The sequence below is a fragment of the Cyclopterus lumpus genome, chromosome 24, assembly GCF_009769545.1.
Source record: "Cyclopterus lumpus isolate fCycLum1 chromosome 24, fCycLum1.pri, whole genome shotgun sequence".
Classification (NCBI taxonomy): Eukaryota; Metazoa; Chordata; class Actinopteri; order Perciformes; family Cyclopteridae; genus Cyclopterus; species Cyclopterus lumpus.
The window spans coordinates 13,905,658-13,929,750 of record NC_046989.1 but is presented as its reverse complement, the minus strand read 5'-3'; the positions used below and the strand labels follow the sequence as shown (position 1 = coordinate 13,929,750).

General features: G+C 40.1%; 3 protein-coding genes across 5 annotated transcripts in view; 1 reads left to right on the top strand and 2 right to left on the bottom strand.

Annotated features, from left to right (window-relative positions):
• Nucleotides 1–462: 462 nt before the first annotated feature.
• On the bottom strand, nucleotides 463–11,800 carry gnpat (glyceronephosphate O-acyltransferase). Its single transcript, XM_034527561.1, has 17 exons — nucleotides 11,560–11,800; nucleotides 10,658–10,849; nucleotides 9,589–9,765; nucleotides 9,357–9,486; nucleotides 8,990–9,117; nucleotides 8,724–8,799; nucleotides 8,288–8,439; nucleotides 7,281–7,411; nucleotides 6,929–7,167; nucleotides 6,746–6,844; nucleotides 5,527–5,700; nucleotides 5,223–5,302; nucleotides 4,955–5,095; nucleotides 4,309–4,408; nucleotides 4,098–4,191; nucleotides 3,038–3,099; nucleotides 463–2,951 (listed from the first exon to the last, which is right to left on the bottom strand). Exons 1-17 carry the CDS (start codon nucleotides 11,581–11,583, stop codon nucleotides 2,908–2,910), a joined length of 2,043 nt encoding a protein of 680 aa, XP_034383452.1. The 5' UTR covers nucleotides 11,584–11,800; the 3' UTR covers nucleotides 463–2,907.
• On the top strand, nucleotides 11,758–16,893 carry c24h1orf131 (chromosome 24 C1orf131 homolog). 3 transcript variants are annotated; one of them, XM_034527562.1, is made up of 9 exons: nucleotides 11,758–11,958; nucleotides 12,441–12,620; nucleotides 12,882–12,982; nucleotides 13,805–13,867; nucleotides 14,017–14,112; nucleotides 14,193–14,279; nucleotides 14,464–14,498; nucleotides 14,851–14,992; nucleotides 15,125–16,893. In XM_034527562.1, the coding sequence occupies exons 1-8, from the start codon at nucleotides 11,892–11,894 to the stop codon at nucleotides 14,990–14,992; spliced, it is 771 nt and encodes a 256-aa protein (XP_034383453.1). In that variant the 5' UTR covers nucleotides 11,758–11,891; the 3' UTR covers nucleotides 15,125–16,893. The 3 variants fall into 3 exon arrangements, with proteins under 3 accessions (XP_034383453.1, XP_034383455.1, XP_034383454.1); XM_034527564.1 differs by having other exon boundaries at nucleotides 11,765–11,958; nucleotides 13,814–13,867; XM_034527563.1 differs by having other exon boundaries at nucleotides 11,845–11,958; nucleotides 12,444–12,620.
• Nucleotides 16,894–20,068: 3,175 nt separating this feature from the next.
• The window catches only part of LOC117727435 (E3 ubiquitin-protein ligase TRIM9), a 36,506-nt gene continuing 32,481 nt past the window's right edge, over nucleotides 20,069–24,093 (bottom strand). Inside the window, exons 8-11 of the mRNA XM_034527741.1 lie at nucleotides 23,045–23,169; nucleotides 22,770–22,948; nucleotides 21,481–21,643; nucleotides 20,069–20,246 (exon numbers count right to left, since the gene is read on the bottom strand). Of these exons, the coding sequence (XP_034383632.1) occupies nucleotides 20,199–20,246; nucleotides 21,481–21,643; nucleotides 22,770–22,948; nucleotides 23,045–23,169 (515 nt within the window). The 3' untranslated portion in view covers nucleotides 20,069–20,198. The remainder of the gene's footprint in view (nucleotides 20,247–21,480; nucleotides 21,644–22,769; nucleotides 22,949–23,044; nucleotides 23,170–24,093) is intronic.

Below are 24,093 nucleotides of genomic sequence, written 5' to 3'. Positions count from 1 at the left end.
TGTGTGTGTGTGTATCAATAACCTGCCATGAAGAAAGGGCTCAAAGAGAGGCAAGTCTGACACCTAGAGGTCAGTTAGGGATTTCTCACCAATCGGGTCTTTCAGGCCAGATCATCATTTGTTGGCAGTTGTGGACTTTTTTTTTTGTGTGGAACATTTACTAAACTGCTGTACTAAAAATAGTTTTAGATAAGGGTTTAGAAGGCTGGACTTCCACTTGTAGTGGAGTATTTTCACAGTGTGGTATTAGTACTTTTACTTAGGTAAAGGATCATCATTGAATATAATCACATCATGTTTTAATCAATTGAGATCAAACTGTTTCTCTGAGCCGTTTGTCACAAGAGGTTTGACTATCAAACAAACACGGGATGTAATAAAATGATGGAGTGAGTTTTAAAATCAATCTGAGCAACTTGACCCCAGTTTAAATTGACAGAAGTGACGCAATCTGGGCTGAAATATTGTATTTCAAAACACTTTATTAACATGCTTTTATCAGCCTGTACAGTTTGTAGTAAAAGGCTTCACCCAACACATGCACGCGTAAACACACACACACACACACACACACAGACAGGAGTCAAATATTTAGATATTATACAGTATAAAAGCTGTCATTGAAAAAACACTGGCACAATGACACGTTCTCACAGGCAGGTTGTTGCTACAAACGTTAGCTGCAGAGCTACTTTGTAGTTGGTCTTCAGCGAGTTGAAGTGTGTCAGGTTTCAAAACATACAAAGTTAGTGTCCGGAAAATTCAGCGATCAAAGTTTGTATTATTGGAAAAAGAAGAACTTCACATGGGCTCATAATGGCAATGCCCTCAACCCCTTTTTATTAGTCATTTGAGATCAGCCACGCAAACAGTTGATGCCCTTTTATTTCACACCTGTCCATTGACGGAGTGCGACCACAGTCCTTTAACAACTACAGACGGCTTCAACAGCTTCGGGGCTATTTCAGACTTTCATGGATATGACCTGAAGCCAGCTTTCCCATTCAAACACTGCTTTGGGATATTGAACCATAGTGTCCATAGCACCAAGTGTCAGGTACTGAAAGTTGGCATTTAATAAGACATTTCCTGATTTAAATTTAGCAGATTTATTTTAGTTTTTGCTCAAATTGTGGCTGCTTTGTGTCGACACTAAATAAAATAAACGTCAGCAGCACCACAACCTACTGCAGCCTTTGGGTAACAAATGCAAAAGACCTTCTCCAGAGCCACTGTTTGAATTGTCTGTTTTGGGCTACCGTAGAAACATGACGGACTCTGGGAAACATGAAGAGCTCATTTCAAGCAAATGAAAACACATTCTTGATTTCCGGTGACTATACAATAAAGAAACTAGAGTTATGAAAATGTTATTCCACTTCTGCTAACAGATCCCCTGAAATGCTAAACAGTGGCCCATTTAAAAAGAGGGAAAAAAGCTATAGAGAGGTATAAAAAATATTTGCTTAGAGTGAAAGTTAAGTGTGGCTGTTTGGTTATACCACAAGGTTTAACTTGCATTTGTTTTTCTCGCTCCAAAACCTAATCTGCCAAATTCTGTAAAACCCCAAATCTGTTGACAGCAGTGGCATTTAAGATTCAAGGATTTAAAGAGAACGTTCATTAAAAAAACAAATGGCTTCAAAATAAAGATTTCTGAAAACTAATCTGATTTGAAAAAAAGTTATGTAAATTGCACCCTTCTGAACAACATGTCTGTTAACTAGGTCAACTGAGTGTTTCACTCATTGGTCTGATACTTTTAAAAGAAGCCCTGCCTTGTTGTTCTCGAGTTCAGTGGCATTTTATGAGCATTGCTCCTCAGAGTTTCTGTCGTTCAGCTCCTGCTCGTATGTTACTGTATTTTGGCTTTCTTCCCTTCCCTGTAACAAAACTGCATCAAGTGTGTATCGCTTTGTATATAAATAAAGTTTATATTCTATTCCATTTTAGGACTTGAGAAAATATATAAATAATCTGCAACAGTGAACAAAAACATCAAACTTGTTCCTTTGGTGTAGCTGTGAGTGGAATAACTAACTGCTATTTTTATATGGAGTTTGGCAACTATGCACCAGTGGTGTTACGCTCATAGCAATGCTCTCCACTGTGTACACAAAGGTGAATGAAGCTCTGTGTGTTGGCCGAAGGCCTGAGGGCGGCTTTGAATTCAACAATGACACCTCGAACAAGCTATTCTTGACTCAAATCTATTCAAACTGTGCAAAAAGAAACTTCCAAAAGCTAAATCATGTAACCAACCAAATCTTCAAATGCACCAATTTGAAGCAACTTTTGTTCCATATAAAAAAAAAAAAGGCATTGTGTCAAAGGAGTGTTAAGATACAGGTCAACACTACATTGCATGAATTAAAAAAAAAAAATCATTAAAGTGCTCAAAATAAAAGAGACGGCTAGTAATCAGACAGACATGAAAAAGAATAACACAAAGAAAAGCCACGCCGCGCGTTAAGAGGATACTCATCAAGTGCACTAATGGGGCCCGGCCAGCATCCTGAGTGGAGTTGGCACATTCAGAAGCTTTTACGAGGCTCCTCACAGCAAAATGTCTGTTTTTCTAAATGATGCAAAGAGCTGGCCGGTAAACCTCCGCAGGTCACCGTCTGGCTTTATATACATATATAAAAGCTTTTTGTTAATTTAAAGATCGGAGCGAGAGAGAGCGAGAGAGAAAGAGAGAGAGAGAGGAAAAAAAGGGCATATTTTAAAGAGAGGCAAAGAGGAGATAGTGAAATTAGAAAATAAATTAAACTGCCACCAGATAGCAATTATTTTGTTTGGCTGAACCGGGCCGACCACGTGGAGAAAAAAGCTGAGACACCGCTGGATGCAGGTAAAGACTTATCGGCACTCCTCAATCCCCTTTCGGCTAACGAGGTCGCTGAATTAGAGGCGAGCGACGACAGCTTTCTCGGTGAGCAGTTTTCCTCCTAGACAAAGAGACACATTTGAGATTTGTTGGAAAGAAAACGCAATCGATTCCCTCCGGGTGCATAACAGAGAGCTCGCTTCTTACCTAGAGTGTCTTCCAATGAGTTCACCATCACCTTGTTGACCTTTAACGTCCCCTGATGCACACTGGAGTAAAAACATGCAGTTACATTTAGTGCAAAATCAAGTTTGAGTTCATGGGGACTATTTCTTTGCCTGAAAGTAGTTCCAGAGAAAGTGTTTCCTAGTGCTTTTTGTTGATTACTTGGAATAAATAAAACCCTGTCTTCATGGCTGGATGCCATAAAAGGTAAGTGAAATTGAGTGAGTGTGTGTGTGTGTGTGTGTGTGTGTGTGTGTGTGTGTGTCAGTGCCTTGACAATCAAGGGGTCAATGGAGTTTTTTTATGTTAACATTTTCGCCATATTTATATGCTGTTTACATTCCTTCTAATCCAAATTCCCAAAATGCACTGCAGGAATGCACTAGTGTTTTTGTTTGGATTGTCTTGCTCTTCTTAGCAATCAGGGCTACAATAACAATGTGTCGTCCAACACTTATTGGATGATGACAATACATTCAATTAAAAAAATGTGTCTATGATGTTCAGATTGTGAAGCCCCTTTGAGTCAAATTTGTGATTTTCCCCTAAATAAATCTGAGTGACTTGATAAAAATGAATGAAATACTATTTACAGCGCAATTACACAACAAAAGCTGAAATTACCTGAACAAATCACTTCAAACCTTCATGTGGGGGTGTCACAATATATCGGTCTTGTCAATAACCGTATTGATTATTATTACATGTTAATAATCCAGCGCCTCTAAAATGCCGCTTTATGGTAACAGACTCTCTTTCCACCTCCTTGCACTCGTATTTTGAGAGTAATTCATTTGACACAAATTCGACAGTACACACAAACTATGTTAATATGATACATTGTATATAATGACCATAATGATCATACACATAAAACCATCAATTCGGTTAAAAAGGTATCACACCGTGTGGTATTAAAGTCGGGTAGTTTCCAGCGGATGGTCTTCCCTCTAAAGTGCTGTGTGCCTGTCATTAAAGTGTTGTATTTTGAGCTCGGCTTGGAGGACCAACCAGGCACTCAAGATGATCAAAACCAACATACCCTTTGATTTTCTGTACAGCTCCAAGTCTTAGAAACGCAGCCAGAGAGTTTTTCTGAAGGTCAGATGACAGCACTTCAGCATACCTGAGTCCACCTGGATAACACACACATTTACAACATGCAATTTGTAGAGGGCCAAAATAAAATGTACAAAATAAAAAAATATGGCAGAAATGATTTGAGAAACTTTTTTAAAAAATGGAGAAAAAACCTGCTAGAAGATGTTTGATGATGAATTTCCGGACAGCAGGAATAAACTGTTTTTCCGTCAGAGTCTCAGTGGCCTCCTCACACAGAAACCGGCACACCACCTGTGTACACACACACCCACACACACACACACACACACACACTTATCAGCATTCTCTAAAGGACATCTGAAGTGTAACACAAACTTTCCTTAACAACTGGTCGTTAATGAAAACAAGCAGGATGTTTGCATATACTTTAACTTGTGTTTATGCATGAATCTGCTAAATGAAATAATGAATGGAATTAGGTTTAATTCCATGTAAGGATATAAGTATATCAAGCTGTCAGAAAAAGATACTTGGAAAATAAACGGTGTGCAGAGTCCACATGCAGTCTGAAGAAAACCTGTTATTAGAGTTTTTTTAAAGTCTATATATATATATGAGTCAAAGATATAGTATCTTAATAAACTTCATCTATATATAATGCAAATTAAAAACGGCAACAGGGCTGTAAAAGAAAGGTCATAACTAAATGAAACAAAATCTAATAGTTCATAAACATAATAAAAGTCAACGTGCAGACACTCTTCTCTTTCTTTAACTGATCAATGTGCACACAACTACCCTTCTGTATACAACACGTGTCACACAACCAACCCTCACCTGGTATCCTTGTAAGAAGGGATCCAGCATAGCGATGAGGAAGGCCAGAGTTCTGTGTCCTCCTTCAGTCACCACAACTTCCTGCTGGGAAACCTGCACAGCTCCGGTCTTCACCAGCAGGTAACTGGCCTCCTCAAAGTCCTGCGGCGCACAGAGCAACGTATGAAAGCTATGGCCATACAATGATATATTTACAACAGTCATTCACTTCTCTATGTTCAGCCGACCTTTATTTCAAGCACAGCAGTATCGAAATGCGGCTCCTTACCTGCACTGTAGCTCCGGGACACAGGATGAACTCATTGGAAAACATGTTTCTTAGGAAGCTGAAACTGTTGAAGACCTCCTCTGCAAAACACATAATGATGAGCACGCACCAGCCAACATGATATGTATGATGGGTGGCTTTTGAAAAAACTTATACGTTGATGTACGATGAAGAAAAAATAATCGAGTTCATGCTGTGGAACTTCTAGTGTGAAACTAGAACAATAAAATGTGTAGTTTGCACAGTATCTAAAAAGGCAAACGGTGTGTGTGTGTGTGTGTATGTGTGTGTGTGTGTGTCTTACGTTTCTGGGTGGAGGAAGCAGTGTGGATGGCTGAGGCGAGCAGCGCTGGCCGGAGAAAGACGTGCAGCGCCTGGTTCCTGTAGGAGGCGCAGGAGAGCACGATGACCGCCTGGTTCAAGAGCTTCTCTTCCGGAGTGGCGGCGCTGTGAGGGTCCTCTGGAGCCTCAGGTCCTTCTTTAGTGCAAAGTTCAAGGTCAGGAAATGCCATAACTGTGCTTTTTATCATTTCATGCATTGGTAACACTTCATTTTAAGCTATTTTTGTATTAGTGAGCAGTATATAAATATTGGACTAATAGTGTACAGTATTATAAACTTAGGATTGTCCCGTTATTAACTGTTTATATAGTGATTATGAATGCTAAATTACAAGGTTAAAGTTCAGTGTTTAACCCTGTATTTGCTCAATTGTTTCACATCACTGTGGATTATTTCTTTATTTTGTTGCCTTCTACAAATGGGTTATTATTGGGGATAAATATTGTATTCAAAGCCACTGACAGTAAAAAAGCAAATGCAAGTTTTAATTGTACAAAAGCTAGCTTTGTGGGCAGAATGTCTTTCAAATAGTGCTGGGATATATCTTAAGAGGTTGATTTACAAATCAAAATGCCTTTCAACCACCGTGACGGAGTAATTTCCCTGAATGTTAAAAAAATGTCAGTTTACTGATAAATAGAGAACATTTGGTTAAAGAAATTATAGATTTGTACTTAAACAACAAATAATGTCTCTATATTTAATATGAGTTTTAGAACACTTAAGCACATCTTAACTTGTGTCAGTCACGCTGTACTTAAAGTACCAGTCTACATTCGTAGAAGAGAAAGGAGACCTTTGTGATGCTGCTGCAGTGTTTATTGATGCATACTGTATCTGCATGCTGCAAATATATGGGTAATAATATTAATATCATTACCATTTAGTGGGTTTCATTTTGGAATCTTATGTTATACATTATATGTATTCTACTTCATCTTATATTCTCAGTGTTTATGTTAATTATATGTCTATTGTTTGCTTATTCTAAAGCTCTTTCTGATGCATGTCTTGTATGAAAGGTGTTACACAAAGAGTTTTATTATTATTATTGTTGAGATTTTTGACAACTAGATGACAGCTAGATGCCTTAAATGTATTCTGTAATCTAATTTTGTAGTCGCAGTGATGTTGCATGAAAACAGAAATCAAAGCAAGAAACAAACAAATAAAAACAGACCTTGTTCCACTGCCAGCTGGACCTTTCCCTCACAGATCCTCACTAGACCTCGGTGCAGGGAAAGACTGGAGGAAACTACTTCTGATGGAGTCATTTGGTCTAAAGGAGAGAACAACAACACACTTGAGGACACAGAGAGCCGGCAGGATGACTGAAAACTTAGGTAGCGGGCACATTATGTACCGGGCCAGTGGAGGAAGGCTCCGTACTGCCGGGAAAGGTCCCTGAGCCACACGGCCTGTGCAGTCAGCTCGTCCAGCGGCAGCCCCTCTTTCGGCCCCGCCGCCTGGTTCTGGAGCAGCAGGGAGGCCAGAAGGACCCACGGCTTCAGGACCATGTTCTCCTCCTGGGCCCGCACCAGCTTGTAGGCCGAGTCATTCACGAAGCTGTGGATGTCCTCGCCGGGCTTCCCCGGGATGTGTCTTAAATGAAATTCTTACAGTTAATCCATGTTTTTAGTACCAGAGCAAAAAAAGTAAAGCTCTAATAGCTGTGAAAGTACTACACACATCATTTACCGTTATAGATATCATACCTTGGCACCAGGTTGAACTGGCGGCGGTTCACTCGGCCCTCAGCTAAACTCCTAACAGACACAGGTTGACCAAAGTACACATGGATACTGCCGTAGTCTTCACTGAGGACCTTCCTGGCTTTGAACAGACCCTACAGAAGGAAACATGAACAAGAAACAGCAGATGAAGTGATGAGCAGAGAGTCCCGTCTCAGCACATGTGAGCAGGCTGCAAAATAGGACTTATAAGGGTTTTGCATAACAATAAATAGCAACTGTCAAAAACAAGTCGTGGTTGAACTGGTTGAACTAAACACTTCGGGTTTTCTCCTCAAGTATGAGGCATATTTTCTTTTTAGCGGAGTTGCACATAATTCCTTAAAATAAATTCCTTAGTGAAGGATAGACTACATTTTACAGTTTCCATAGAGACCGGTTGTTTGTTTGCACAATGAGCCGGTTATCATTTCACAAAGTTGGCCTTGAAGACAAGAACACAAAATTCATCAGAAGAGTAAAGAGTGTATACATCTGGAGGAATACAATAAAAGAAAGTACGACGTTGGCAACTTCAGTTTCATGAATGCAGACTAACTGGACAATGACTGATATATATATATATATTATTTATTATTTGTTATCTTTCTGTTAACAAATTGATCTCCATATTGTGAGGGCGCTTGAACTTGAAGTGGGTCCCGTTATCACCCTGCACACTTTTGAGAATCTGGCAACTTTAAAGAGGCGTCTCATCCCCCAACTTCACCAATGGGCATTTCAAAATTGATGAATGGCGTGACACACGGTTGGACATAAGGACACTCTTCTCGAGATGCGTTTATTGTCTTTATTTATCGCCAGAAACTCAGCCATGCCGTGGTTAAGATAGAGTCAGTAGTACTTTGTGTATTTTTCCTTACTTTGGGTGCAAAGACCTTTTGTGCAGCTCTAAGGGATTCCTTTGGAAAAAGGCCAAGATAAGGAGAAAACCTTAAATGAAACCGGCCACAGACGTTTAAATGACTCACTGAAGTGGACTCCTTGGGTTTGGGAATACCCAGCAGCTCTCTGGCATAAAGCGTCTCCTCCAAGATCCTCTCATAGCTGATGCTGACTGGGACCACGCTCACGTCAAACACCTCGCCTTTAAGGAACGGATCCATGGCTATATTCAACAGACCTGGGAGAGGACAGAGAGGTGAGTGATGCAGGAAAAAACATCTCATCAGTTGCAACACAGAAAATTGGAAATATTTTCAGAAATATGATATTTTCAATTTGCTAATAAAAATGTATGCCGTCATTGACACATTTTACAACACTTTCACTTTTGTCACGTTGAAAATTTAACATGAACATGTTACACTGAACTGCAGCTGTCTGACAGGTGACTTGTGGATTTAGAGTTTAATTTTTCCCATTTAAAGCTCGGAGAGTCCACAGTTGATTTTGCTTGTAACTTACCCAACTTTGGAGTCAAAGACTTGGACGTCCGGCTTCTGGTGCCCTCGAGGAAAAATTCAACGGGTGCAAATCCATTCTAAAAATGAAACACAAATAATTTAACTATAAACTGTTTGTCATTGTGAACTAACTGAAGAAACGAGCTTCATAATACCATGGAAATCGCTTCACACACAAAATGACACGACTCCACGACCTTAGGAGAAAAAAAGGTCACTTCTTAACCGAAAAGGAGAAGATTTAGAAGGAAAGAAAATTCTCCACACCTTCAGCATGGTCTTGACATACTCCGAGAAGACAGCCCAGTACAGCTTGTCCCCACCAAATGACCTCCGGATGAAGAACGCTCCAGACATCCGCAGCATCTCCCCAACAAATTTCATCCCCATGAAGTCTGCAGGGACAAAACAAATGTTGGACTGCATCATATTAAGGAGTGTTACCATTATTCTGCCCATATTTTGATTAAATAAAACAAAATATAATAATACTAAATATGCCTCATTTGAAACTAACTTTAGTATGTACAGATTTTTTTTTTAATGCAATAATCTACATTTCTTAAACAGAGTCAACAAATACTGCACATGTTGTGCTTCTGACTCCGTGCATCTCGCTCTCTTCCATGCTCACCCATGCCGGCAGCAATGACGGGCAGAGTCAGGTCGTAGGTGTACAGGAGGTATGACATCAGCAGGAAGTCCATGTAGCTGCGGTGACTGGGTAACAGGACCACCGGGTGCTCCTGAATGGCCTGCTGGAGCTAACGACAAAGCAAAGAGGAGATGAGGCGTCCATTGGTCTGCGTCAACTGTTTCACTCACACTCTTGTTCTTCGGGTCCAGTGCCACATGTTCGTTCTCACCCTCTGGATGCCCTCTTCGTTCACACAGATGCTCCTGAACAAGGATTTGAAGACCTTGCTGAGTGTGAAGGCAAAGAAGCGAACGGTGCTGAGCTGCTGACAGTGAGCCATCTCGTCCAAGATGGCGGACGCCTCCTCCTGGACCTCATCAGTCTTCCTGCCCGTCTCTTTGGAAACCTGGACCATTCAAAATGGGTCAGGTGAAACAATAACAACTTTTATAAATGTAATCTGATACATGTACTGTATTTGACATCTGAATACCAGAACATGGTACTATTGTTCTTCTCTCTATACAGTTTGACAGATTCAATTAGAGAAACAGTTGTCGGCATATTTGATCTCAGGCTCCCTCAAACAATGCTCATTAAATATAAAAAGAAAATCATGCAAGTAAAAAATGGGAGTGCAGAAGTTAAAATATAGGGATTAAATACAATATATGAAATAAAATAATAATAATATTTGTTATCCTAGAAAAGGTGAACAGTAATTGCAAAATGAATAACCTGGTATATGCGCAATATCCACAATTATACTTTTTAGTATCTTACAGCTATGAGACATTTTTGTTATAAATTAGGAATCTAATTTCTGTTAATTAGTTATGAAAACGTACACGTCTGGAGTAACTTGTAATACGGTTCAATATTTAAACCTATGATTAATGTAATACAGCGCTATGAAATTGTTTCTCTGTGTGCTGATGAATAAATAAATGTAATCTATACAAAGAAAAGAACAAAGTTCATTATTTATAATCTACTGTATAAATCCATGCAGAAATCATCACAATGAAGCCGTCATCACTAAATCACAGAAATGGCACTTCTTTTAAAAAAAACAGCAAACTTTTGAGTGTAATCTTGAGACCATGTAGATTCTTACTTTTTTTGTAGTACTGTTTATTGTTTACATCACTTGTTTGTTTTTTTGCTATGTTTCTTGTGTGCACTTTATCCCTTTGCTGCATTTACTCCTGTAAATGTCCCCACTGCGGGACTAATAAAGGATTATTTTATCATATCATAACCAGAAAGTCCAGCTGCTGTCAGACCACCAGTCTTACCTGACTGATGACATAGTGCAGTTGATCCGACTGAAGCACCATGCTCTTCAGCATGCTGGATTTACAGGGCGGCACGCCTTTATACAGAACCGGAGTGTAGCACCTGAGGGCGTATCTCAAGTCGCTGGAGTTCCTCCTCTCCTCCAAAACGTCCTCAAAGTCATCTCTCTTCTTCAGCATAGGGTCTCTTTGCTATTAAAAACAATACATATTAGAATCAAGACATGGATCTATATTTCTTAGTCGTGCCTTACTGAAAGCATACGATATTTTAACATATTGTTGACAAATTCAGTCCCAATCAGTGAATAAATAATAGCATTATAATGCTGTTGCTGTACTTGTAGGTGGAGCTAACTGCAACTGCATTTGATCAGTTTATTCTATAACAATACCTCCTTTGTAACATATAATATGAAAGAACATATAACTATGGTGAAGTAAAAAAGTGCAATATTTCACTCTGAAATGTTTTAGAGTAGACAGTAATACATGGAGAAGCTATTGTTGGGAAACACTGTTGCATCTGCAGGTTAACGTTACATATTAACGGAAGGAAATAAGTTGACTGTTAACACAATTAAACTGTGAGGACCTTCACACGCGCAGAGCAGCACCGTGGCGGCCAGAGAGTGCTATGGAAATAAAGCGTCCTGCATGCTGCACGCGTTAAAGAAATGCAAAGTGACGATTGCTCAATAGCGATTGTATCGGTGAAAAAATGTCGCAAAACAAAATTGCCAAATTAAAGCCCCACTTCACTGTTGGTTTCGACGCCATTTCGTTACATAAGTGCATTAAATCGTATTTGATCCGTCAAACGTCAAGCAGAGAGCGCTGAGCCACAGCGGACAGCTAGCCGAGTGAGCTCAGCCACCGGCGAAGAAGCGACGCATACGTACCGAATAAACATCGCCGCATGCCATTCTTTGTCACTATTTACAAACTCATACACGCTGCGACCCGTGAACTCATACGTCCAGGTGTGGTTGTGCGGTTCCCGACTCTTAATATTTTTTAGGGTTAGAGTTAGTTGTTAACAGGATAACTTCACATGGGCGTATTAACTGGCGTTTCGGTGGCATTTCCGCAACTACGGTGGCCGGAAAGGTTCAACTGTCGTCACACGTGCTTTAGCGTTACGTTGTATGTTTTCAAACGGCGGATATCGTTGAGTCCCATTCATTAATAGCTTGTATTTAGCTGTTTTTCCTGTTTCTAGCATTAGCTTACAATGGACGGAAAAGAAGACGAAGATTGTTTGTTTCTTGAGCACGTTTTGGATACACTTTATGAGTTTGGTAAGTGCTGTTAGTTAGCTATGCTAGGTTTACTAGCATGCCTTGAAATGCTATGTGTTGTTAGTTAGCTAACTCTTATATGGTTTGCCGTGGTTACCCCGACTCTATATTAAAACGAGAATAATGTATTTGTTGTTTCGCAAATCATAATTCGTTTAACAATATTGAACTAACGCTTATCAGAGTTCCCCGTTTGTCCCGTGCACGGATCGCCGCCGATCACAGCACAAACACGTTCAATCAAGTCGTAAAGGTTATTGTTTATAATACACATATGGTTGAAGAAGTTAACATCATTATGACATTATGAACTTTGTAAAGGTAGAATGTACGCCGTAGGTGTCATATTGTATTGCCTACATTGTATTAATGTGTAATTAACAGACGCATGCTGATGTCCTTGTTGATGCTGTTTACCAACAAGTTGCAGGGACTTGAGAGAGACTTTAATGTCATGCTCTTGTTGTTGACCGATCTTTCAGAAGATGGAGCAGGATCCAAAAAGAAGCTCAAGTCTCAGAAGAAGAACAAAAGAAAAAGAAATGAGGAGGAGGAAGATGAGTTGCCTGCAGTCACGGATATCTCCAGTGACTCTGAAAACAACCGAGTGGATCATGTTGGAGCTGAACAGCAGCAGCAACAACCAACGACTGAGCAAACAGGTGGGCAGCATAGCAATGAGCAGCATAGCAATGAGCAGCATAGCAATGAGCTGAGGAACAGCCCCATGCGCATGTTGTGGGTCTATCCTCCATTGACTCGTCTTGTTTCCAGGAATCAAGCCAGAGGCATCCAGATAATCATATTAATGTTATATATGTCATTGCACTTGAGCCTATGTATAATTGTTTGATTCAGCATGCACAGCTGTCAATGACCAAATGTATTTATGTATGTATTTAAATGTATCACGTCCTGCTCAGGTCCAACCATCAAGCGGGTGAGCCATGTGAAGGTTGTAACATTTCAGGACCCCAGAAAGAACCCGAAAACCAAGCAGACTCCAGCGCCCAACAAAATAACCGTAAGTCTGTACTACTTTAGCTCACCATGTACTTCCTTTATAATATATTATTTCAGGTGCATTAACTATGCATTATCTTGCCCCGCCAGTGCTAAATATCCAACAGAAGCAGATTGGAAAATGTGCATCCATAATATAATTTAAGAACCATTACATTGTTTTATTCAACCAAATGTTCAAACTCAAAATATTTAATATCTTATACATCACAAAAATCATTAAATCCTAACATTTGAGAAGCTGAAACCAACAAACATTTGACTTTTTTTTGCTTGAAAATGTTAATATGGTTAATTAAAAAAATTGCAGAGATCATCTGTTTTAATAAATTATATTATGAAATTATCTAAACTTTAAAATTGTGCCCCCATCTGTACTAATGATCAGCCGTTTGCACTGCATTGTATACTGCGTGTTGCTGGTCAGAGCTGGTGATGCACTATTTGCAGCATTGATGTTCACCAGAAAGGGAAGTTTTGTTATGGCACTACATTTATTGCTTCAGAGGATTAAACAGTGGCCAAATAGATGGTGGGGGGAGGGAAGTGAATTTTTGTTTGCAGGAGACATGACAACATCCAACATGAAGCTACAGAGTTAATGAAAAATGTGTCCCTTCGCTCACTAGCAGTTGATTTTACATCAAGCAGTCTATTTGTGCAAATGCAGAACCCGTTCCATCTCTGACATTTTGAAACCTAAACTCCGACCTTTAGTCAACATATTCTCTGTTCATGTTCTTCTCGTCGCCATCCATTCGCTTCACTTTCCTCTTATCTTTGTCGCCAACGCCTTTTGGTTGTGTGCCGTCCTCACTCCAAGGCCCTTCAGAAGATGACGGAGGAGAACGAGAGCGACCAGCTAGAAGAGCTCGACTTAGAAAAGGTGACGTGTTATCAAAACTTACTGTATGTGTTGTTGTTTTTATAAAGAGTCTTGTGCGACTTGTTTCTTCTCATTGCTTAATTTTGTAGCCGCCTCGCTATGTGGAAATTGTCACCTAGCTCACTTTTTCCTATATTTGTTGGCATCAGTCTCGTCTTGAGGTCCATCGGTTTGGAATCACGGGCTATAAGAAGGAGCAGCAGCGTGTTTTTGAACAGGACAGAGCGGTCATGCTGGGAGCCCGAGTAAGGAAACAGTTCGTCCTATCCTACCTATTTAGTCGCAAAGTGACCAATTTAAGAGTTCATTGTTGTCTGCTAATCAGCCCCCCAAGAAGGACTACGTCAACTACAAGATGCTGCAGCAGCAGGTCAAAGACAAGAAGCAGAAGGCAAAGGAGGAGGTTCAGACGGTAAGACCCGCCCCTTCAGTCAGTCTCAGGTTTAATACAAACTGCTCCGGCTTTACTTGTATTATATGCAGATGTATTTTTATTTAAAATAAAGATGCGTTTCCATTAAATCCTCAACACATTTTGAAATGTATTTTAAAAATCACCACCTGTTCTTGTCATACCCCGTATCGCTGCTTTGTAGGACCTGAAGAAAAAGAAGAAGCCGAAAAATCAAAGGTGTGTGTGTCTGAATATATCTGTAAACATTTTCCACTAGAGTTTGATACGTAAAGAGTATTGAAACCAACATATTTCATTTGGAAGAGACGGGCTCAAACCAAACATCAGCAAACATTGTCTTTGTACGAGTGTCCTTGAATCTGTTTTCTATTGAGATGTCGTACATGCAGTAATTATCTATGTAGTTTTCGCGAGCCCACTAGGCATCCTTCATCAAAAAATGAATAACAATTTATGGATAGAAAACACAGCACAGTGTTTTGATTTAGCGTAACAAAATGGACAGAGTTGTACTTGTCGCGTCGGAGTGGTTGAAACCTGTGTCTGACTGTGCTGCCTTCTCCACCAGGACCACGAGGAAGAAGAAGGTGTCCTCTACTTCTGGCTCTGGCTCGGCCCCCACAGGTCAGGTGGGCCACTTCAAGAACGGCATGCTGATCCTCAACTCCAAGGAGATCCAGAAAATCAAAGGCAACAAGCGACGCAAATAGGCGAGTGCATTCTTGTACTTCCCAGCAAGTGATCCCAAAGGGATTACGAGATAAGGTGCCCCCGAAGTTTGGACACTTCCGTGTCGAGGATTAATGTTTCGCGGTCGAAATATGTGTGTTTTGTGTTTGCAGGTGTGCGACTATATCCTCCAGGATGGGATAAACACAAGCAGACCAGAGAAAGAACTGGCTTCCCACCACCGTCAGTGACTCATCTCACTGCAGGGCTGTTTGCAGTGTTGTGAGGAAGAGCACGAGAGCCGAATACAACGTGAGCTGGGAGGCTGGTGTCTGCAGTAAAATACAGGACCGTGTTACTGGAGACGAGAATCCAATTTACCGATCCTCAAAGTGGACCCCGAATGGGCCCAGAGACCGGACGTGGATGCACAAAACTGGAGACTTTGGTCAAATCATATTCCATCACAGTTAATTTATTTTCTTTTTATAAATGACCCAAAAAAACCAAAGAAGACATTTGCGTTTCTTGTGTTTTACACGGTAAAGGTTTTTAAATAATGCAGTTACATTGCATTTCTCATATACAAACCATGTAGTCGTACAAAACATTTACATTGGCAGGAAGGGAGGGGATCATAACAGTACAGATGGGGGTAATTATGTATAAAATAAAAAAAAATGTACACAAAAGTTAAGTGCTGGCAGATGTTTTCATGAAGAAACACACAGACGAACATGAGAGGGTACCGTAGTTTTTCTCCCTTTTTCTAAACCCTTGCGTTCGAGGTGAAAACAATTACAGATCTTTACAGATATTTAATTCTGTTGAAAAGCTGATGGATTTTGAGCGACAATAACAATGGCGAAACACGAGGTGTAGTCTGGCAGTGTGCGGCCGGGTGAGGTCACAAATTCTCACACTTTTTTTCTTTTTTTTTTTTTAAAGCAGCTTTTGTCTTATTTATACATTTCAAAGAAGAAGAAGAAGAAACAGCACAAATAAATATGAAGCTTATCTGCAGCACATTGTTTCAAATCTGTATTATGTTGATATTTTAGCCTTTTTTTTAAATCTTTAACCTGCGGCAATACACCATAGACAATAAATATATATATATATATATATATATATATATATATCAGTCGCCATTCCACTTCTATGCTGATCAAATTGAAGAGGGCAATATACAAAAGAAAAAAGAAATATGCAATTCAATATATTTACACACTTTTATAGAGTAAATACATCTGCAATTATTTCAGTTGAACAGCTTACAGCAGTGACATGCTCTTTCCCCCAGCACCATATCTTGGATGTTAAATAAAATCTCACATTCATGGTGTAAGTGTTGGGGTAAAGGGACATGCCATACAAGCACTCTCACAATATCGAGACAGGAGTGACGACCATGTGACTCTTTTAAAATGTGTGCTTTTTGCCACCAAAAAAAAGTATTGTTTTGATATTAATTTACGAAATAACGACGCAGAAAGTAAAAGGCGTAACCTCATTTGACCTGATACACAGTCCGACTCCCTGAACCTCCACCTAACACCTTGAGCTTCCTCTGCACCACTTTAACATCAGCGCAGACATGTAACCCCAAAGCATCCGGACTCTCAGACGATGGGCAAGCATCCCCTCTGGTGATGTGATCGATGTCTCACTTGGCCTGTGGGCCTCTAATCTATTCCTGGTTAAGGCAAAGTCTACCTCGGGGAGGGGGGGGCAGGTTGCTCGTCTGGTGTGGGAGGTGGGAGGACGGTCAGAGCCGAGCAACCTCGCGTGATGCAAAAGCCGGCAGTCTGCAAATGGTCCTTTGGGTGATAGATGTTTGCTTTCTTGGTCGGGAGGAACCGGTTCAAGTCCTGATTTTGACACTAATGGTGCATTCATGTCATGTGGGAAAGATGGTAAAACATAGGCTTAGTTTCAGTTGGTAGACCATGTTCATAATGCCAATTGAAATTCAAATAAAAATGATTTTCATATGGATATTATTGTCTGGATTTATTGTTAGCAAGGAAATACTTAACTAAACCTGCAATTACTGCTCTTTTTACCCCTTTAGGGGCATCAGAAACAAAGGTGTGACAACACTAACATCATCTTTAAGTCCATGTGGTAAACGAATGATCAAACAGTTGTTCATTTACACACCCAGCAGCAACATTGTCTTTCATTTGGAGCTGTGTTTTAACATACAAATGTAGCAGAAGTATCTCACTTTTAGCTCTATTTTTTAATCCAACGACACCTTAGGGAAATATCTTTATCTGATGAATGCTTCACCGTGATCACCAGCTAGTCGCTGACTGTCTGTCTGTGTACAGTGTTTGTTGGTTTTTGGCCAATGAACTGAAAGCTCCGTAAAGATGAGGAGAACTATAGTCGGGGAATAATTATCTGTGTCCATCACTACAAGTGATTCACGTTACACATTTGATCAACTGTTGTTGTAAAAATATCAACGTAAAACAATCTTTCCCACATCGTTTGAACACAGGTGCAGCTTTGATTCATATATAAATACATAGTCCCACCCCCATCTCTTCAAAAAGGCTCCATTATTAGTCTTCAGTAGTATTTCATACATATTATCTAAAGGACATCAAATTAACCAAAATTCAAATATATAACCTTATTATACTGCTCTTCAATTAAATACTTTCTTAAATACTTTCTTCAAAACAAAGATACAGGCCAACACATGTATATCATGTTTCTGTTGTATTGAAAATAGACATATAGAATAGATTAATTCCAGTAAGAAATGCCTTCTTTAATTGATAGTATTTAATGTTCAGTCACCTGGCATATTTATAGTGTGTGTTGAACTGAGAATGGAAAAGAATTCGGGTGTGTAATCATAATAATATGTAAACTAATATACAAAACTTGTAAAAATGTACATGACTCTGCTATTCTATGTCCCTGATCAGATGTTTGAGATAGTTGACAATACAAGTTCGAGTAGGAGATGTAAATCTGGCAAAATTATTGCTGACATTGGTTAAAAAGTCAGCGATTAAAAGTATGAAATCACAGTCTGGTATTATGAAACAACAGGATGAGTTCATGAATCCTGTTGTTGCCACCATCCACCAGCAGAGGGCGAGCTGCCGTAGCAGTTGGCTTTAACATCACTCATTTTAAAGACGCAGCACACTCTTTATATTACAGCTCCTGATATTTTGTAAACTTGTTTGACGCTTAATCCATGCTTAATATCTCACATTATAGTCATAACTCACATATTTACATTTGTTTGTTGTTTCCCATTCACACATAAGCCCAATCTTTGTATGGCAGGTGTGTACGTCTCTCTCTCTCACACACAACATTACAGGGAATAGAAATATTTCAGATATTGTGATAAAGACTAAATAAATCAGCAAACGTCTGCCACATTAGTCGTGAAATATACACGGGGTATGCTGTATGTTCAAACAGCATCTTGTATCCGGAGTCACAGTGGGTTTGGTTGGATTCTGGAGCTGCTGCCGGATCCAATAGCAGCGAGCGAAGCTTCTCCTGATTTGACTTTTCAAGATCATGTTCAGCTCGACGTATTAAAGATGCCTGAAAGAGATTCTACAGAGAGACTGAGAGATGATGAACATTACCATGCGACAACCACTTTGCTCCTCTACTTTTGATATATTATAGTAGCTGTTGGTCTTGTTCAAATTAAAATAATAGAAAGTGAGTTGTGGCTTCAGCGTTTTCTCTGACATTCATCCCTCGAGATGAAATCATGTCCTCTTGAGTCAGGGTGAAAACAGAGCCTGGGAGAGGCTGCAGGGGAAACATCAGGCCAGGAAATGCTCCTGTTGGCCATTAATCATCCTCGTTCCCACACCTTTATTAATTTAACAGACAAGGTACAACTGAGAGTTGGAATTTGTAGTTTTGGTAACCAAATTAACACAATCCTTAACATTGTATGAAATGCTGCAGGCGTATTTTAACCTCTAAAGGTTTAGTCCTTACAAGCTTGTGCTGCTCAGTCAAATTGCATTCACATAACTTAATGTCAATCGTTAGGCATTTTTGGAAACACACTTATTAGATGATAAGAGATTCATGTCTCGAGCATAAATATGAAACTACATCCAGCAGCCAATTAGCTTAATTCAGAGTGGAGTGCTCTGACCAAAGGAAACCAAATCCGTTAGCCAGCTCTTCTGAATATAACTATATAATATGTTATATCGCACAAGTGTGCCAAAAATAACAAACTATTCCTCAAACACTGTGAGTGGTAAATAACACTCTTCCAGAAACTCCTCCTTTCTTAAAAAGACAATGACAGGCCACTTGGAGACACCACTGAGATGCACCCAAATGAACTTACCACTTTAAGGTTGCAAAATCAAAACATTTTCCCCTGCAGAGCGGCCACACCCCATGCTTTGCTGAACGGTCACATGACTGGGGAAATGAAATGGAATCGAGCCCAATCCTCCCCAGCTTGTATAGAGCTCTTTGACAACAGCATCAATCTGTTTGCCTTTTTTTTTGTAGGCGGAGAAGGAAAAAGGGGAAAAACAGAAAAAAGGCAGTGCAGTTTGAGCCATAAACCGAGAGAAAGGAAGAAAACAAAGTGTGCACTGATCGTGTTGCTTTTAAATATTCCATGAGGGAAACATCCCGCGGTGCCACTACAACTCCTCCTAAAGACTCTTCTTCATCCACTTGATTCCTCGTGTGCCGCAACGACACCCGAGAGAGAAGCCGAGCAACGAGAAGCACCTCGTTGCCTCTGGACTTTTTAAAACTGATTGTGATGCTATTTTCTGATGGTACATCTTACATGGAATCATAAAGCTTAGAAAGTCTCAAATAGAGAACTTCAAAGTACGACATTGTTGCACTGCACAGTGTGGGCATCGTCCCCGTGGATTATGTCAAAGTGAGCTAGTCGATTAGTTCAGTCTCTTTTTTTGGCGAGGTACGATAACATAAATGATTTATGTTCTTGGGGTTAAAAACTGGGATGTAAAAAAAAAAAAAAGAAGTATGGCAATCCAGTCATCTCTGTAGTGATGTCCACAAGCTTCAATCGTTGCATTAAGAGCCAATAATAATCCAGATTGTATTCCTTCGTCCCCAAATGATGGAGCGGGGTCTCACATCGAACACCTTGATAAGAATGGGAGACGGGTAAATCCCATCTGACTGGGAAAAGGCCCGCGTGGGAGCGGACTGCATATGACATCGTTGGCTCGGAGGGAGGGTCCCCTACTGGTTGCTCGTCTTTGGCCAGTCCAGGCCCGTCAGTAAGGTCGCCTGAAAGGAAGAGCAGAGCAGATCATCTGAGACTCCGACTGTGAGGAGATCAGTCCATGAACGCTTGAGTTTGAGGAACATATCTGACGACTGCTTGGAGTTTGGAGGAATAGTGATGATGTGGATTTAGGAAATACAGTCTTGGTAACGCCGTGCGCCTACAGATTCCTTTCTCCACACACTTTGACTCTCTGCTTGCAAAAAATGATGCATGGACTGTACACTTTGTTGTGGTTTTGTAATGATGTGCTTTTGTAATCCTTGATTGCATTCTGTATTGTAAATGTAAAACTGCTCCGTCTGACTGCTTTCTCCATGCAACTATTTCACGTCTGTTCTGAATCTCTCCTGATTGTTATTCCTCTTGTGACTTCAAACAAGTCCATTTTGCAAATATAAGGATAAAGATGATTTAAGATGCAGCAATGCTTATGTAATAATGCTAAGGACTACCAAATATTCACCGTTGTTTTGGTAGAAATCACCAATCAGCTGACATTTCTCAGTTGTTAATATTTATAGGAGTTTCAAACTTATGTAACATGAGTTTGAAAAAAGTGTGTTTTTTTGCCTCCAAGTGGTCCTCCTAAACTCCCACTTGTCAGAAAAACAACGTGATGTTATATTCAAGTGCTTCATGTTATTGGAAGCAGGATCACACACTGCAAATAGGATCACTTCTTTATTTGGGAAATCAGGAGATATTAAATGCAAAATGAAAAGGAGATACGTCCAACATATACCAGCCCTATGACTGAATGTTTGGTTATTTTTTATTTTCAATTCATGAAATCATTCTTAAATCCAATTGTTTGTTTATTTAGAATATTCAGTTTAAAGTGATATAATACAGAGAAAAAGCAGTATAGCAAATCCGAGAGCGTGACTTCAAAGTGCACGACTAAACATTACAACACTTGCTTCAGTGCACTTTGACACGACTATGACCGGTCTGAGCAGCTCTGGTAACAAAAAGTGCGTTCCCATAATCGCTCATTGTGCTCATTCATGCAATAACTGTCTGAAGATGTACACATATACTAAAAAGATCACACTGCCCTGCACGACACACACGTCTTGTTTTCATGACTTTAGGGGACATAACATTTACTTCAATTAATTTCCTGGAGACTTACACTTAGATCAGTATTTCCCCATACGACGGGTAAAACACACCCCCACACACACACACACACACACACACACACACACAAACACACACACACACACTGACCTGCACATTTCGGTTGAGACTGACGGCGGGTACAAAGACCCCTTCCAGGTTCTCGAAGGAAGTCGGTCCATGCTGCTCCTTGTTGATGAAGAAAGTCAGTGTGCGTTTGGTCAGATCCAGCAGGACGCCAACAGTCGAGCCTTTGGCGATTCCTCCCTCCGCCCTACACAAAAACACACACAAAACATGAAATAGATTAATTTGCGTGTGAAAGGATGCGATAAGAACATGTCTGGAACACATTGAAACAGGGAGACTGACATCCGACATTCTTTCCCGACAGTTGTGGACCAAACTGAATAATATTCCTGTTCTATTCCAAATGTGACAATAAAGTGCTTTCCCACGGGTCTGGAGCTGCATTTGTTTTAACAAGCTCGTCAACAGCTCAGGAATTCAGACTACTAACTGTGATCTCACTCTAAGATCACGTTTCATCCTGAAAGAGGGACGAGAGTGTGATTGGAATTGTGAAACCGCCTCTGCACATGGAAGCATGCCGGTGGCCATGTTTCAAACGCATCATGGCGGCCTTAGAGAGAGTCAGCGCTCTGAGAGACACGAAGGAATCAATATGTGTTTAAGAACATGAGATGCACAGTGAATGCCGTCGCCTGGATGGTCCGAGATGGAGAGACATGAATAAAGTCACAGGCTGTTGGACGCTGTGGAGAGTCAGCTGTTCTCCAGCTTTTGATGTAAATAAATGTTTAATGAGGGTTTGATTGTTACGTTGTGAAACTGAGAGAGATGGTTCAGATATATGTTTTGATGTCTCTGTGTGTGTGTGTGTGTGTGTGTGTCATACTGATGTGTGTGTAGAAGAAGAGAGTACAAAGTTGCTTCCTGCTGTTGTTTATAATTAAAGAAGTAAACCCAGTTTCTAATCAGGCACACACGTTTAAAAGCTGTAACTAACTGGCTAATTCATTGGTTATTGAATAATGATATTGATTCAAATTTTCCATTGAAGAAAACCTGTTTGGTTCGGTGCATTTCAATCAATCACTTTTTTTTTATTAATGACCACACGATTGAGGTTGAATTTGGTTCTGGTACAGCATGATGGGTAAACTCATGATGGCAGTGTCTGAACATCAAAACATCGACATCAATATCACATACCACGTACCAAACTGTTGCAGGTGAGGTGAGCATGCTCTCAATTATGGCTGTGAGGTGGCTTTGTTTCACTTTAAATGATTGTATTTGTATTTATGATATATACTTGACATGTAATACCAGCTATTGGTGGCTCCCATCGAAATACCAATATAGTATCCACCTACCTGTTGGTGTGGGAGTTGTTGTGCATGAACCAGGAGCGGTTGTTGTCCACATACATGGCCCACGCCTTGTCATCTTTCCCCAGCATCATGTCTTTCATGGTGTTGATCCTCGCCACGCCAAACGCAGGGTCAGGGTGGTTGTCATAGCGATCGATGCGGACCTCCCAGTAGTGGATGCCCTGAGATTCAAGACGTAGAATAGATTTTATTAAATGTGGTGTGGAAACTGATGTTTGGATCCCCCAAATCAATAAGACAGATAACAGGTGTGTTACTTTGGAGAAAGCAGCGGTTCCCAGCACCACGCGGTCGTCGTAGCTGCTGCAGGTCACGGTCTGGTTTTCATTGGTCAGGACGATGTCCCGATGAGCTGTGGTGGGGTCGAAGGAGAACCAGGCCACTGGAGGAGGGAAACAACAGCTAGTCACGACGAGTCGACATTAGCATGCAGTAATATCATATTAGCAGCTTTGCATCATTCATTGTTTTTATCCTGAACAATATGGATACACTGCTGTGGAAAACTAAAACCAGCTATTTTTATAACAAGGATAACTCCGCGTCATAATAAAAGATGTTCAAATACTCATGTCAGGATAACGTTATATAATGATTAAAAAAATCTAATAATATTACCAACTTATTTAGCTGTATTAAAACGTAAAAATGTATGTATATGTAACAAGAAACATTTACATGTTAAAATAATTAAAATGATGACTTAAAAACCAATTAGTCAAAGTCTCAAGAAACAGAGCTGATGTTGTTACATAAGCAGAACGTAATTGTTGTATAATCAATATACTTAAGACAATAATATACACAATATAACTAAAGAATTGAAAGGAAATGGAAAATGCACACTTTGTCAACACCTTATGTGATTCATTTTTTGTAAACAATAAATAGCTCGGACTCATGAAGCTGAAAAGTAGCTTGAGATGAAATGTCATTTTGAACAGGTCTCTCAGCCTCCCCTGTGATTGGACGACCATCAGCTGGTAGGAAAGGTGTCTGTTGCCACATTAACACACAAATTGTCAGTTGGTTCCTTCTGCACAGAGTTACGTCTGGAAATCCATACATGGCATATATATAACGCTCTGTCTGGCAGGGCATAAGTGTGCGGGGGAGCTTATAGCTGCAGGAAAAACGCACTCACACACACACACACACACACACACACACACACAGACACACTAAAGGCACAACAACAATCTGAACAGAAACATCAGGGATGAATTTACTACATCTGCCTGAAGGCAGAAATGCTTCTTCAGCTGGCTACAACCATATGCTGCATCATTGAATTGGAAGTGGTGAC

Coding starts and splice junctions, on each gene's coding strand:
- c24h1orf131 (XM_034527562.1), top strand. CDS start 11,892: ATGGACGGAAAAGAAGACGAAGATTGTTTGTTTCTTGAGCACGTTTTG. Junction 12,983..13,804: donor CAGCGCCCAACAAAATAACC/GTAAGTCTGTAC, acceptor CCTCACTCCAAG/GCCCTTCAGAAGATGACGGA. Junction 14,499..14,850: donor AAGAAGCCGAAAAATCAAAG/GTGTGTGTGTCT, acceptor CTTCTCCACCAG/GACCACGAGGAAGAAGAAGG.
- gnpat (XM_034527561.1), bottom strand. CDS start 11,583: ATGGCATGCGGCGATGTTTATTCG. Junction 10,850..11,559: donor CATGCGGCGATGTTTATTCG/GTACGTATGCGT, acceptor TGTTTTTAATAG/CAAAGAGACCCTATGCTGAA. Junction 9,118..9,356: donor CGTCATTGCTGCCGGCATGG/GTGAGCATGGAA, acceptor TTGTCCCTGCAG/ACTTCATGGGGATGAAATTT.